This window comes from Arachis hypogaea, chromosome 19 (genome assembly GCF_003086295.3).
Source record: "Arachis hypogaea cultivar Tifrunner chromosome 19, arahy.Tifrunner.gnm2.J5K5, whole genome shotgun sequence".
In the NCBI taxonomy this organism is placed as follows: Eukaryota; Viridiplantae; Streptophyta; class Magnoliopsida; order Fabales; family Fabaceae; genus Arachis; species Arachis hypogaea.
The window spans coordinates 10,976,795-10,990,943 of record NC_092054.1 but is presented as its reverse complement, the minus strand read 5'-3'; the positions used below and the strand labels follow the sequence as shown (position 1 = coordinate 10,990,943).

General features: G+C 32.7%; 2 protein-coding genes across 2 annotated transcripts; both read right to left on the bottom strand.

Moving 5' to 3' along the window:
* Window positions 1-556: 556 nt before the first annotated feature.
* LOC112777303 (protein PEP-RELATED DEVELOPMENT ARRESTED 1, chloroplastic) lies at window positions 557-5,084 on the bottom strand. The gene is made up of 9 exons (XM_025821645.2): window positions 4,645-5,084; window positions 4,016-4,171; window positions 3,425-3,493; window positions 3,149-3,319; window positions 2,285-2,428; window positions 1,957-2,088; window positions 1,505-1,570; window positions 1,225-1,284; window positions 557-769 (listed from the first exon to the last, which is right to left on the bottom strand). Exons 1-9 carry the CDS (start codon window positions 4,930-4,932, stop codon window positions 722-724), a joined length of 1,134 nt encoding a protein of 377 aa, XP_025677430.1. The 5' UTR covers window positions 4,933-5,084; the 3' UTR covers window positions 557-721.
* Window positions 5,085-7,394: 2,310 nt separating this feature from the next.
* Window positions 7,395-11,607, bottom strand: LOC112776693 (uncharacterized). Its single transcript, XM_025820919.3, has 5 exons — window positions 11,217-11,607; window positions 10,483-10,643; window positions 9,321-9,351; window positions 8,524-8,626; window positions 7,395-7,860 (listed from the first exon to the last, which is right to left on the bottom strand). Exons 1-5 carry the CDS (start codon window positions 11,535-11,537, stop codon window positions 7,721-7,723), a joined length of 756 nt encoding a protein of 251 aa, XP_025676704.1. The 5' UTR covers window positions 11,538-11,607; the 3' UTR covers window positions 7,395-7,720.
* Between the last annotated feature and the right edge of the window lie 2,542 nt (window positions 11,608-14,149).

The window sequence follows — 14,149 nt, the reverse complement described above, 5'->3', positions numbered from 1 at the left end:
CATGTTTTTGTAGTATCTTAACTATAACGACAGCTTTTGCTGTATTAGCTCACGAAAGATTTGGAACTACAGCAATATTTACTCATTTGATGATCCATGATAAACGACGCATTTCATCTTCTTTACCGTTTAGATAAATTGATTCAAGAATCAAGGTTAGTTACATTAACTTGTAAGGCTAAGAATAATATATAATTCCTTGATTTCTCTCGAGATTTAAAAGATATTATCCATAACATATTATTTTATAAAATGTAATGCTAACTTTTGTAAGCATAATAAATTAACTAGTATATATCATCCAACTTTTAAGATTGTATTTACATATTATCTATAAGACAAAAGTACAGAAATAGTAGTTACATAAACTTATTTAGTTGTGAAGACACAAATATAGACACAATCTTTCAGTCTTTAAGGAACAAAATATCAGTTTTCATTTCTTTGGCTTTTTGTTTCTGTATTTATATCTGAGACATAATTCAAATACAACCTGGAAGAACACCGAGACACCTGACTGAAGAGATTCAATATATTGTAAACTGGGTAGCATAAATTATGCAAAGTTAATATTGATCATTAGATGAACCAAAGATTCCAAAGCACACAAAAATTGATGAACTTACCACTTTACAAAGGTTCCTGAGCTATCATATAGACAACCTACCATGTCTTTACATAAGGCTACAAAGTTGGCGATCTTATAAAAATAAAGGTACTACTAATTAAATGCTATCTCTTGAAGAACTTGAAGTGTCTTTCTATGAACCTGGAAGCAAGGAAAATGAGCAAGAGAAACCACATCATTCAGCGAAGCATAAAGGTTACTATGCTTCTAGTTAGTATTGGAGATTATCCAACCTACTCCTTGGGAGTGATATCTAAGGTTTAACCATTCTTTAGGATTCTCAAACAAGATATTTAATAATTCGGAAATGAACTTATGCATAATGCATGCTCAAACATAAAATTTAATGTTAAACTTGATTAGTCCAACCATTTCACTTAGCATATGTAGGTTTCTACTTTCTACATTATCAACAGTCCCTCCTTTTCATAAATAAAAGATGATTATCAAACTCTCCAATTGGAATTGTCTACCCGATATATGAAAAAAGCGTACACGGATAACAAGAAGATTCAATAGAAGTTTAGGTGTAAACTAATTTATACTATATAAATAAACATAATGCTAATTAGTCGATAGAGAAGCAAAGAATTTACCCATTCAAGATGCTGTGCAGTGATGCCAGACTCAGTTCCAGTATATATACCAGCTAAGACCTGGTAGAACCATAATGCAGAAAAAGATAATTTACATCTAATGTGTAGTGGAGTAGTGATCAGATCAGCATGTTTAAATCAATTATATAGAACTGCCTATGGGGAAAATATCACTGCAAAGGTGAAGAAACCCCCCAAAAGAGTGTATAAAATATATCATCTTGGTCTAGTTTGCTTCATACCAAAGAATGCAATGTAACAAGCATGACTTTGACATTACCTTGGAGACAGTCTCAAGAAACATGCCAGGACGTACTGGATGCGACTTCCTTCCTGTCGCATTCACCTGATTATAATGGAAAGTTATACATGTTATGTCGCTATAATTTGCATTCATGCATAAAACTTAGGGTGAGTATGCTAACAGAATAAAGATGAGGGAGAATGTTTCATAGATGAGATTTGTGCATACAATTTTAAATAAGTTCTCATGCAGGAAAAGAGATGATTTATTTTCCTAAAGAATTCGCTAAAGACCCCCCTAACAACTAAATGACAGAAGAAAAAGCTCACATTGATATGCTGCGTGTAATATATTTATTGCCTAACATTTGCATAACACAGTGCATTCTCCTCTATCTTAGGCTTTTCTACCCCATTTCTAATTTTTACTTCTTACTACTCACACTTAGCATACTCCAGTTAAGTAATACATTTGCCAATTCAACTTACCCTTTCAGCATTTCCTTCATAATCATTACCAGCGTTGTCGGCACCTTCATCTTTTCCTTGCATTACATTTCTTATCATGCCAAGCACAGTATCTCCGGGTTTTAAAGCCACTAGTTTGGCTAAGAAGTTCACCTGCACTGACAGAAGTTTTAAAAATGCATATATAAAGTTTTTTTTTTTAAACAATGACAAATAAAATGTAGTACACTTTTAGGTCTCTACATTATGTATAGATAAAATAAGACAAAAGGAGTATTTTTAAATAATATTTCCCTTCAAATGAGCACCATGGCAAAATCAAAATACATAAACTACATATCAAGCACACCTCCGGCTCAGGAAGAGTATATAATCCACGATTATTTCTTTCATCCAAAATTCCCCCTCCCATCATATCCCGTGCTTCTTCTCTAATTAAAACAAGCCTTGCAAGAAGTTTTCGATCGGGGACAACAGGACGAGTTTCCATTGTCTGCAAACATATTGATAATCACCTTATAAGTTATAATTAACAAAGTAGTATTAGAGTATATTAAGGTTCCAAGTCAAGAGTCAAGGAATGTTTAATAGCTATACTTGAAGTTGAAAGACAATATTCTTTTGCTTCTAAAAAATTAATAAAAAAGAAGAGCAAGTCAAAAGGAAAAGTAAATTTCAATCTTAACTATAAAAGAAAGAGAGGACACAGAAGATGACTCCATATTTTGTCAAATGACTGATCTATATAAACTATATAACTATATAGGTATATATTTTAAAGAACAATTCAATTTTTGTTTTCAAAGTTGAATGATATATCTAAGCCCCAAGGCAGCAAGGCTACATTGCTACTTCAGATAGCCTATGTCACAGGGTGTTATGGAATTCAGTTACATTAGAGGGGTATGTAGAGAAGAGAGACTGTGTTAAGGAGAGGAAGAGATGTGAGGTTTAGTGATAAAGATAATCAGGCACTCTGTAAATGGCCTGAGCCATCTGTATTTTTCTACTCTTATCCATCCATCTTACACAGTTTAGCTCCGCCATTACTGATATTCTGTCCGATATCAGTATCGTAGGGGTGGAAATATGATTCAGCTTTTTCCATACTTATTATTTTGATCTAGTTACATATGACGGTCATTGATATTACTTTAAGAGGCTGCAATAATTGCCTGGTAATTCATAGAATGTTAGAAGTTACTATGATTACCTCTAATATGTCATCAGCTTGGTTAGCTATGTCATTTAGATTTGCCGCTGGGATATGAATCTTTAATTCATCTTTTCCTTTGAATACACCACCACCAGCTGCAACACGGCGTAATAATTCATGTCTACTTTCTTTTTGGGGAGTTCTACATAGAAGACCAATAATTTGAACCTACAATATAAAGGAGAAAAACGCACATTGATATCCAATATAAAAGGTGGAACATTGCTTCAGCCAGAGTATTGATAAAGAAGTGGCAAAAATAAGGTTCCTTACATGTGGCGGACACTTTTTTGTCAGATGTGATAATACAGTCTCCTTGATAACTTCCAACAGTGACTTGCGCTAAATGGAAAATACAAACGCAGTTAAGTCAAAATCTTTACTTCATGCAGTAACTATGCTCAACAGGATATAAAGTAACGTTATAGTGGCATCGAATACTACTAACTAACTAATCAACCTTTCAAGTTAAAGTTTAATGGGAAAAAGAGGTTGAGGAATAAAAAGAAGAACAAGTAAACTATCTACTTGGTGGAGATCAGCTATATATAGATCAATCGACGATATAATATCTATCATTAACCATATTTGATGACTAGACGTTTAAAATTAAGTACACCTTAATGACTGCAATTAATTTAGCTCTACCTTTAAACATTGGACTACTCTTCATCTGACACATTTGAGGGATGATGATTGATGACGAATGAAAGACAAATTTTCTCTCACTTTTCCAATTATGAGAAGGACCAATAATTTGCACTTGTACGTGTTCAAAAAAGATTCAGCCACTAAAATAAAATCTATAAGCATGTACCTTTCTAAAATCCAAATATAAGTAGACAAGTTCCGAATTAACAATACCTTATCATCTTCGTCCTTCTCAGCGAGCTGGATCATGTAATCGAGGGCCATCATAAAATCTGATTCCATCTCATCAACCCTCTTTCCAATTACTCCTTGTGCAGCCAATTCCACTGCCACTTTTTCAGATTCTTCATCCATATTCATATCTTCCAACTGAAGCCAAACATACACATCGAACAGTGTCATTCAAAGGCTGAAGGAAGTACATATAAATGACTAATGAGCAAACAATTGCACGCTGCATATAAATGTCTTAACAATAACAACTCAGGATTAGTTATCAACGCCAAGGAGGCAACATAATTATGAAGCGAGTGTTTAAAAAGAAAATCACTTTGAGATCTTTTTTTTTTCTCTTAAGTTTTCAGCATTTTCAATTACATAAAATTACTTTTCTTTAAGTATACATTTGGATTTTAAGTATTTCCCAACAACGTTTTGGCCAAAGGTTGATCAACACATTAAATATTTTTTTTTTTTTTCATTCTATCTGTTTTTGCACAGATGCACGCACACATGAATTCTCTGCACACAGATTAAGAGAGCATCCACACATGAATTATTATTATCATCAAGCTAGCAATAATTTGAAATCTGAGAAGTGAAAGTGTAATGTTGGAGCTTACAAGGGTGACCATTTCTTCGAGAACAGAGATGACTTGTTCCCCTCCTCTGAGAAGTGCTTTGCGTTCTTGTTCCGAAGAAAAACCGTTATCATCATTATTCTCCTCTTTAGGGTATCCGTTACCTACTTCGTAACTTGCGCTGCTGGTTCCCGAAAGGAAGAGTTGGGTCTTTCTCTTGGGATTCTTCAACTGCAACTGAAGAAATTGCTGCTGTGAGGAAGTTGATGCTGCTGGACCGTACAATCGGAAGAGACTGCAAGCTGTGATGAACGAACACGCCACAACCATTTCGCTCTCTCTCTTACTCTCTTTCCGCTTCACTTCATTCTGTGGGGGTTTTCTTTTTCTCAAGTGAAGTCTCACACTCCTGCCATGGGTTTTAGCGACATGTTGGATTGGATAGAAATAAGGAAATTTAAAGTACGGTCAGCAATTAACATAAATATAAAATACACGTTAAAATATACAATAATATTAAAATTAAATATTTTAATTTCTCAAATTTTAAAATATATAAAATAATTTTTAATATTATTTTTATTAGATAATATAATTTTTTCTATTAATTATCAACGGTGATTACTGACATAAAACGTTGACTCACACACATAATTATTAAATATTCACTTATGCGAACAATTCAATCTCGAAAATGAAATACAAAACACTAAAAATAGTCTCCAAAAAATTTTAAAAATTTCAAAACAGTCCTTATGAAATTTTAAAAAATTTAAAATAGTCTCTTTGAATTATTTATATATAATTATTTTTAAATTGATAAATTTTAATTTCTAAAATTTTTGTTCTATTTATCTCTAATTTGATTATTCATATATAAAAAAAATTATGCATTTCAAATCCTATATTATAAATTAATTTTGAAGTTTTTTAAAATAATTAATTTAAAATAATTAAATAAACTTATTTATTTTTGATCATGTAAAATATTAATTTAATTTACAAGTATCATATTCTATGGTGATTTTTTAATGATGAAAAAAAAAATGAGCTAGTGGAGGATTTTTATTTAACATAAAAAATTTTACATAAATAATTAAAAATATTTATGCAAATACTTATGAAAGTAATACTTTAAAATTTGCATGTAATGTGAAAACTCCTATTAGTAGAGAATTTTCATTTAACATAAAAAAATTTACATAAATAATTGAGAATATTTGTGCAAATACTTATGAAGGTAATACTTTAAAACTTGCATGCAATGTGAAAACTCCTAAGTCCTAATATTTTGTAATAATTGAAGAAGAAATGTCTTGACAAATTTAAATATTTTGTTCATGTTTTTTTTTTTTTTAAGTTTTGGGATTCATGATTGTAAAGTTGCATACACTAGACTTACAGTTAAAGCTATTTGTGCTACTACAATTAATAGTTATATCAAGAAAAAATAAATTTTTTTACTTATAGATATTTTTCTAAGTTTATTTGATGTCAATATCTTAAAAGTTAGGTATATTTTATAAGGAATCTTCTAAATTTTGAATTTCACTTTAAAGAGTAAAATTTGATCAAATCCATTTTATAATGCAATGACCTTTTAGTTATTATTATTATTATTTTTACATCACTTCGATGTAGGTATCATATATTAGTTATTAAATAATGTTATTTCTTATGACATTTTAGTGTTAGTGAATAAAATTATCTTTTAGTTTATATTTTGTTATTTTTTGTATTTTTATTTATTATATATATTTTAAATAATATTTTATTATTCTGATTAATAAAAATATTATTAAACATCGACTTTTGAAAAAGATTAAAAATATTCGAAGAGACTATTTTAAAATTTTTAAAATTTTTTAAGGGACTGTTTTGATATTTTTCAATTTTTTCGGGAACTACTTTGTACTTCACATTGAGAACGGTCTAATTTGCACACGTGGACACTTAATGACCACGTATATGAGTGAACGTTCCAAATCAGCAGTTATCATTAGTGACTAAGAATTATATTGTCTAATAGAAGTAACGTTGAGAATTGTTGTGTATTTTAAAACTTGAGAAACTAAAGTGTTCGATTTCAAAAACTTCAGGACTAATTTGGATAATTACTCGTAAAATATCCTTGTTCTGAAATATTAATATTAATATATATTTTCAACCTTGTTTTTGGATATCCTTGTTTTGGAATATCTTTCTATTCATTTTCATTAAGACTTTTTAGATAATTGCAAAAAAACACACCAAGCATTTCTTGTACACCTCCTTCTTATCTTTCGATTGTGAACCTTTCTATCTTCCTATTGTGAAGTTTAACTCTCAAAGTGTTTTTTAATGTACCTGAAAAAGATCATAGCCTACCAAAATCCAAAAAACATACACATCACAACTGTCAAGGAAAATCATAATAAAAAAACCAGTGAATATATTGAACATTCATTTTACATAAAGACAAACATTATTTTACCGATTAACAATTCCAAATTTTTTTAGCTTTTTTTTGGTATTCACTCTACCCGTAAAAAAACAGTTTTGTTAATGTAATCCCATATTTTTTTTGTAGTAAATTGTCAAAATAACGGCTCAAATTTCACTTGAATACTTGATTGTTAAATTGGTCGCTTAACTTATCAATCAATCAAATAAGTCTCTTAAATTTCCAATACCAACCACCTTCGTCCGTATCCATTCTTCCAACTAATGAGAGGGCTGACTAACAAGTTTCTGACGTTGCTGAAGACGCATGATGCTACTAAGATGACATCAATTAAAACCATCACACCACATGAAAATAAAGATATATACAGATCAAAAAGTTGGTAAGATACAATATCTCATCAGTCCAAAGGGCAATATTAGGGTCAGGGAAAAAGTAATTGATACATGATGATATCCTCGGTTCAGAAAAACAAGCTCCTGCCATAGCAATGGAGTTTTAAACCATAAATAAACATCCATGTGATACATTCTCCTCCTGTTAAGGCATTTTTAACTATTTCTCATGGAATCACTGGGTGTAGTCATATTGGCAGCAGATACAGCTATTAACACCGAGGGGGAATGCATGGAAAAAATATCCGGTTTCGTGCCTTGATGGCGAATGAATTTTCATTTATTCTTCTCTTCTTTCTGTTTGGCCAAAATATCGATCAGTGTTTAGTGGTTGGTTCCAGGAGTCTGAATCATGTTTGTTCCAGGAATGTGAATCGCGGAAGTCAGACATGGTTCCAGCCCCATGCATGGGAGCAAATGCTGCAAAAAGAAGTCAATGGGATCAATGAAAACTGACTGAATTAGTTTTGTTGAAGAACAAAAATAGTTAGTCGAGCACGCAGAACAAAATCACTCATTAAAACAGAGCGCAGTATGATTCAGAGATGTTCTTGAACATAAGCTTCATGCAACTCATAAAACAAGTGAATAACAATAAACTCTTCTTTTATGTCAATGCCTGGATCAAAAAGTTTAAGGCTTGAGTTAGTAGGAAGTGAACTTATAAGCAGAAACTGAAGTCACAGTGAACAGGTGAATTATATATCTTGACATTGATGTTGACTTAAAGCTCCCTTACCACATAATCTCAATAAGTTAACTCTACTGCTTTAAGATATTGAAATTTATAAATTCTTTTTGCTTTCTAAGAATGCTATAAAATACAATCAAGCATTCAACTGTTAACTAACGGAGCCTGTTTGCTTACGAGTTACTTCTACTACAATCAACTTAAGTATGGCTCTAACTTGGTTCTTGGTTTTAAAAAATTTAAGTGCCTTGAAACTCCAGCTGTTATGAAGTGCATTGGCCATTTTGAAGAATTTCGCCAAGAATGTCCAATGAGAAAAGTTGTATGCAGTGACTACTAGAATTTGAGGGGTTGCATGAATTAGAGTATAACCAGCTAGAAACTTAACTAACCTTTTTCTCTCATTCTTTTCTCTCTGTCATACTCAAATTTATCCCGAATAAGGCTGACTTTCTCCCATGTATCAGACTGGTTGTTTCTCACAAAATTATGCTCCTGCATTGAATTAAATTGTCAGAGATAGGATTGGTAGAGAAAAAAAGATAGTGAACAATATTGCAAATGTTATAGATTCCAACAATCTCACACTATTAGATCCAAGTTTTGGAGCCAACTAGTAACAATATGAAAAAAAGAAAGGCTATAACAGTATAAGTGACAGAAGCAGAATTTGAGTTTTCCAAAGGAAGAAGTTTTAGTTACACATTATCCCCATAGAATGACGTTTCTTATGGTTAAAACTCTTTAATTATATAACATTTTATTAAGAGCGGGAAAAAAATGAAGAGATCCTCTATACTCATACAAGTTTTAAAAAATCATCAACAAAACGAAGCTACCCAATCTCTTAAAATCTGGAAGAGAAATCCCTCAAAAAAGATTATGAGCTTTCCACTAAATGACCAAATAGATGCTAAACCTCTAATAATTTATTTTCCATTATAGTTGGCATAGCTGAGGTCTATCCCCTCTCAGAGAAGAATAGCACAACTTGAATTTGAATTACAACATTCGAACTATAATTATCCATGGCCAAGTGCAAATGCATTCTACAAGATGATGCATTTCTTTTGGCACTTTATTCTGGATGGCTCATGAAGTGATGGATAAAAGTTGCATGATACACAAACGGGACAATACCGGAAAGAAAAAAAAAGGTCCCCATTATATTTGAATCACTTAAATGTACCTTATTATGCTCCATCTGGGACCTTCTATTCCTGAAATGTCATAATAGACAACACCAAAATTAGAGTCCAACTCCATGACCTCCATAACTTAATCACTGAAGCAGTTCAAGCCATTAATCAGATTAATCCAAACGTAATATTTTTAAATTGATATATTCCTTTTTTTTTTGTTGGGGGGGAGGGTGGTTAAAAGAAGAATTTCATTAAGATGACAAGAACAATAATATTATGAGAGTTCCTCTACACAAGAAAAACAAACAAAAGATTTATGTATAAAGCATAGCTTTTCAATCTCTCAACACGTCAATTAAAGACCAGCACAAACTTTTAAACAGAACTTTTCGGCACTATATATAGGGAGAGCTAGAGCCAAAGAGAAATTGAAGAATATCTATTTGAATAAGACCCATCTGAATGACCATCATGAAGTACTTTAGCTGTTAAACTCGCAGGTGAATAAAAAGATGTATCAGATAGACTGATAGAGATTGGATCAGAATCATCAGATTACTCAATGAAATGCTAGTATACTGTATTATTTATCCTCTGCAGCTGATATCAGTGTGATATAGTAGCAGAATGTACATATTTATTTAGAAAATGGTATGCAGAAAAGGGAGAAATAAGGATGACTGAAGGCATTCAAGACATCATCTCTATTCTCTCCAACCCCATTAACTAATTGTCTTAGGACAAAAATCCAGAGTTATTAGAGACACAAATTCGTTTAGAGGATGCAACATACAGAAAGAGAGAAAAAGTCTTTGACCTAGGACAAAATTTGCCGAATTGTCTATCTACCCAAAAGCAAGGGACAATATGATAGGGAACAAATATACAGCTTTTCTTTCTTTTCTCTATAATTTTTTGTCCTGAAACACTTACCATGCACAACCTTAGACACCCTTTTTTTGGGAAAAAAAAAATAAAATCATGCTTTATGTTCACTTCCCCTCTTATGGTTTAATCCACCTTCCCACCTTAATAAATGCCACATGTTTCGCATGTTTATAAATTAGGTCCAACTTCCCACCTTGCCTACACAGGATTCATTAATCCACTAGCACGAAACCTTCTTTCCCTAAAATATACCTAAGAATAATATTTTTTCGCAGTCAAAGCAACTAGCATAGAGGGAAAGAAACGGTGAAGGAGGCAAACCTGTATGGGGAAAAGTCTTCATCGTCTTCTTCAGCAGACTCATACTTTGCATGATCCTGAGCAAGCTTCTTAGAGTAGCCCTCATCCCAATAAAGCCGCTCCCAGTTTTCTCTAAGTTCATTATATAGTTCCATATATTTCTTGCACCAAGGCTCATGCTCCTTTCATTACAATTAAAACTATTTCAGGACTACAATCATGTTTTGAACTTCACACTCAACCATAAAAGCATTACAAGTTAACAGCTCCATTACTCCAGCAAGCAAATCAAATAACACATGATTCACGTTGATCCATCAGATTTATCATGGTAATAAGAAAATTGATTACTTAAGCCGTAAAGAAATGATAAAATACAATGTGCCCCTATTGTCTCTATGATATCAACAAAAGTCCTCTTTTGTACACGGGAAATATCAAATTACAGAATAGTCAAAAAATAAAATAAACTTATGAGTCAAAAGCAAACTCAATCGGCACATAGAGGACTCCAATTACCACAATGTTAATCTATCAACGAGCTAGCAAATCATAAAGATACACCGTTCTAGTTTTATACATCAATTTCAAGAGAATTAACAAACAGCAGAGCAAAATCACAGCATAATCATTTAAATTTGATGCCTACAATGAAAATTTTTTTGTGAAATGTGAAGACTAATCATGAAACCAAACAGAAATTAGAGAATTATTTTTTTTCAAAAAAAAAAAGGGAAAAGAAATTAGGAACTAACAGATTCCTTGAGAAGAAGGCGAGTCCTGCGCATGAACTGTTCCCTGAGCTGCTTGCGGCGTTTGTTAGGGATGTTGTCTCTCGGAATAACGAACCGCTCACGTGGCGGCACGTGATCGCCCACCTCGTGCATCTCGCCGTCCACCGCCCACCACTCGGAGCGCTCATCAACCTTCCTCAGCACAAGTGGCGGCGACTTCGGGCGCCTTCTGTGGCCGCCGCTTCTGCCGGCAGTGGTGTCGGTTCGGGCATAGCGGAGCTGGCAAGGGCCGCGAAGGAGGTACGGCGTAAGCGCTTGTAGCCGCTTCGTGAGAGAGAGCATGGACACGCTCACTGTAGCACTCTCTTCAACTTGTTTCCCCTAATCAACTATTATTTTGAAATTTTAACTGGGTTTGAAAATTTTGAATAAGATAATAATAAAAATTATTTTTTAATCATAAAATATTTGAATGCTAATAAAAATACTCATGAAATATTGAAACAAATGTAATATTTTGAAAAAATTGAGCATGACTGATAAATCTGAGATAATAATTTATTATGAGTTTAATTTTGATATGCAATTTCATCCTTTTTTCGGATGATTATTTATGTTAATATAAAAATAATTTTTTTTTATGTAATATTACTAATTAGATGCACATGTAAAATTATTTTATATTGATAGTATATTAAAATTAAAATTCTATAATTATGTGCATATAACATCTAAAATTATATATTTATTTCAGACATAATTAATAAATATTAAATTAGATAATTTTAGACTATTTAGACTAATTTCTATTACCTCCCAAATATTACTAGTCTAATTAATCATCAAGTAAATTTTGATTTGCTAAGGGAGTGTTTTTAGGCTCAATTTTATGGAAATGAAAGGCATATGTGTGCTATTCTTCGATATGGATTCATGAGGACTAGACATATATGTGGGACAGCTTTTTGGCAGTGTGAGGTAGAAGAACTCGGACCGTGCGAGTTCTTTGGTTTTAAACTTTTGCATAACAAAACGCACGGTCCGATTTGTATATTAAGAGAATTTAAATTTTGGAAGGTTGAAATCGGACCCTCCGTGTTGCTTAAGCTTGGTTTTTTAATATGAAATGGGGCATCAAATCGCATGGTCCGAGTTCCATGCTAAGAATTTGAATTTGGGAAGATTGAACTCGGACCCTCCGTTTTGCATGAGCTTGGCAATTTTTTATATGAACTGGTACATGAAATCGCATGGTCCGATTTTATTTTTTAATATTTTTTTTAATCAGGTTAACCTAGTCGAAGGGTGCGAGTTATTTAAAGAGGCCTATATAAAAGTGTGAAGTGAACTGGTGGTAGCTTACTTGCGTCTTCTTTCGCTTCTTGAACGGCTGCTTCTTCTATTTCTTCTTTTTGGTTTCTTCTTTGATTGTTTTGAACCTGAAAATCTAGTAGCTAAAGTTATGCTTTTTTTTGTGATTGAGAGAAATGAGTGACAGAGTGTTACTAAAAGTGTATTATTTTGGTCAGATTTTGTTACAAACGTCTGAAGGAGTAAAATTTATTTGTGAAAATCCGCTAGATGTTGTTATTTCTTTTATCATCTCATTTGAAGAGCTCAAAGGCGTGATCTGTGAAAAGATTGATTCTGAGAGGACAAGAAAAATATCCTGTATTCTATACAGATATCCCATACCGGTGTTTGGTGGATTCGTCCAGTATCAAACTAAATATGTGACGGACGAAGCGAGCATGCAAGAGATGTTTTCAATGTATATTGAAAACCGGGCTCAGATCTCGTTCATCGAGTTGTATGTTGAGTTTGAACAATCTGAGGCCGACCGGAATATTCTACGGGAAGATTATAATAGTGACAGTGAAAAAGAGTTCGAAAGCAACTACGAATTTGTTGGTCCATATGGAGATGAAGATCACGGTGACAGAACTATGGCTCCAGATGTGACAGAGGTGGCAAATGCGCTCGCAAACGAAGTGCCGTTTGAGGAGCCATCATTCATGCGAGTTTTGGACTTGGATACCATGCATGTTCCGGAGTTTCCGGAATATATGACTGCAGGTACGTAATTCGTCGTATTAGTTTTTTTTAGTTAGTTATTGATTTAGTTATGAATAAATTAGTATTTATTTACCATTATTCAATCATGCGTTGATGTGCAAGTTGTCAGGATCGAACCGGTGCTCGAACGGTTTAGGTGACTGGGTCACTGGTTCAACCGCTGGATAAGTGATTGAACCGGTTGATCCGGTCCTATGTAAATAAAAAATAAAAAATAGTAAGAATGTTAAATAAGAAACTTCAAAATGTATGTCTTTGCTAACATTTTAAAAATATGAAGTTATTTTAAACCAATATGGAACATGAACAATAAATATTTTATTTTTTTTACTGTTATATACTACAAGTATTTATTAAAAAATAATAATAAAATTCTCTACAATATGATTATTAAAAATTACGTGAGTTTGTAATTATTATTCGCACTGGTTCGATGCCTTGTACGGTTCAAACTCAATGAACCGGACCGGTTAGGATCCGGTTCATTGGGTTTGACGGTCGAATCGACCGGTTCAGTCCGATTTTTACATCTGATGCTGATGTTCTTATTTTGTTTAGAGTGACATAATAACATGATGTAAGGTTTGGATTTATATCATACTACATGCAGTGAATATTGATTTACCTTTATTATCGAATTTGAAATATCTGTGTATTAATTTAATTTTTCCTATGGTGGTTGTCCCAGCAGAAATTCCTATTGTCGCAGATGGTGAATTTGCAGTTGGTATGGAGTTCAGTTCCAGGGAAGCTGTTATTAAGGCGATAAAAGAGTATATCATACGACGAAGCGTAGACTACCGGATGTATGAGTCTGAGCCGTTGACATTTTATGCCAAGTGTACACAGTATGGGTCAGGGTGTGATTGGCTTATCAG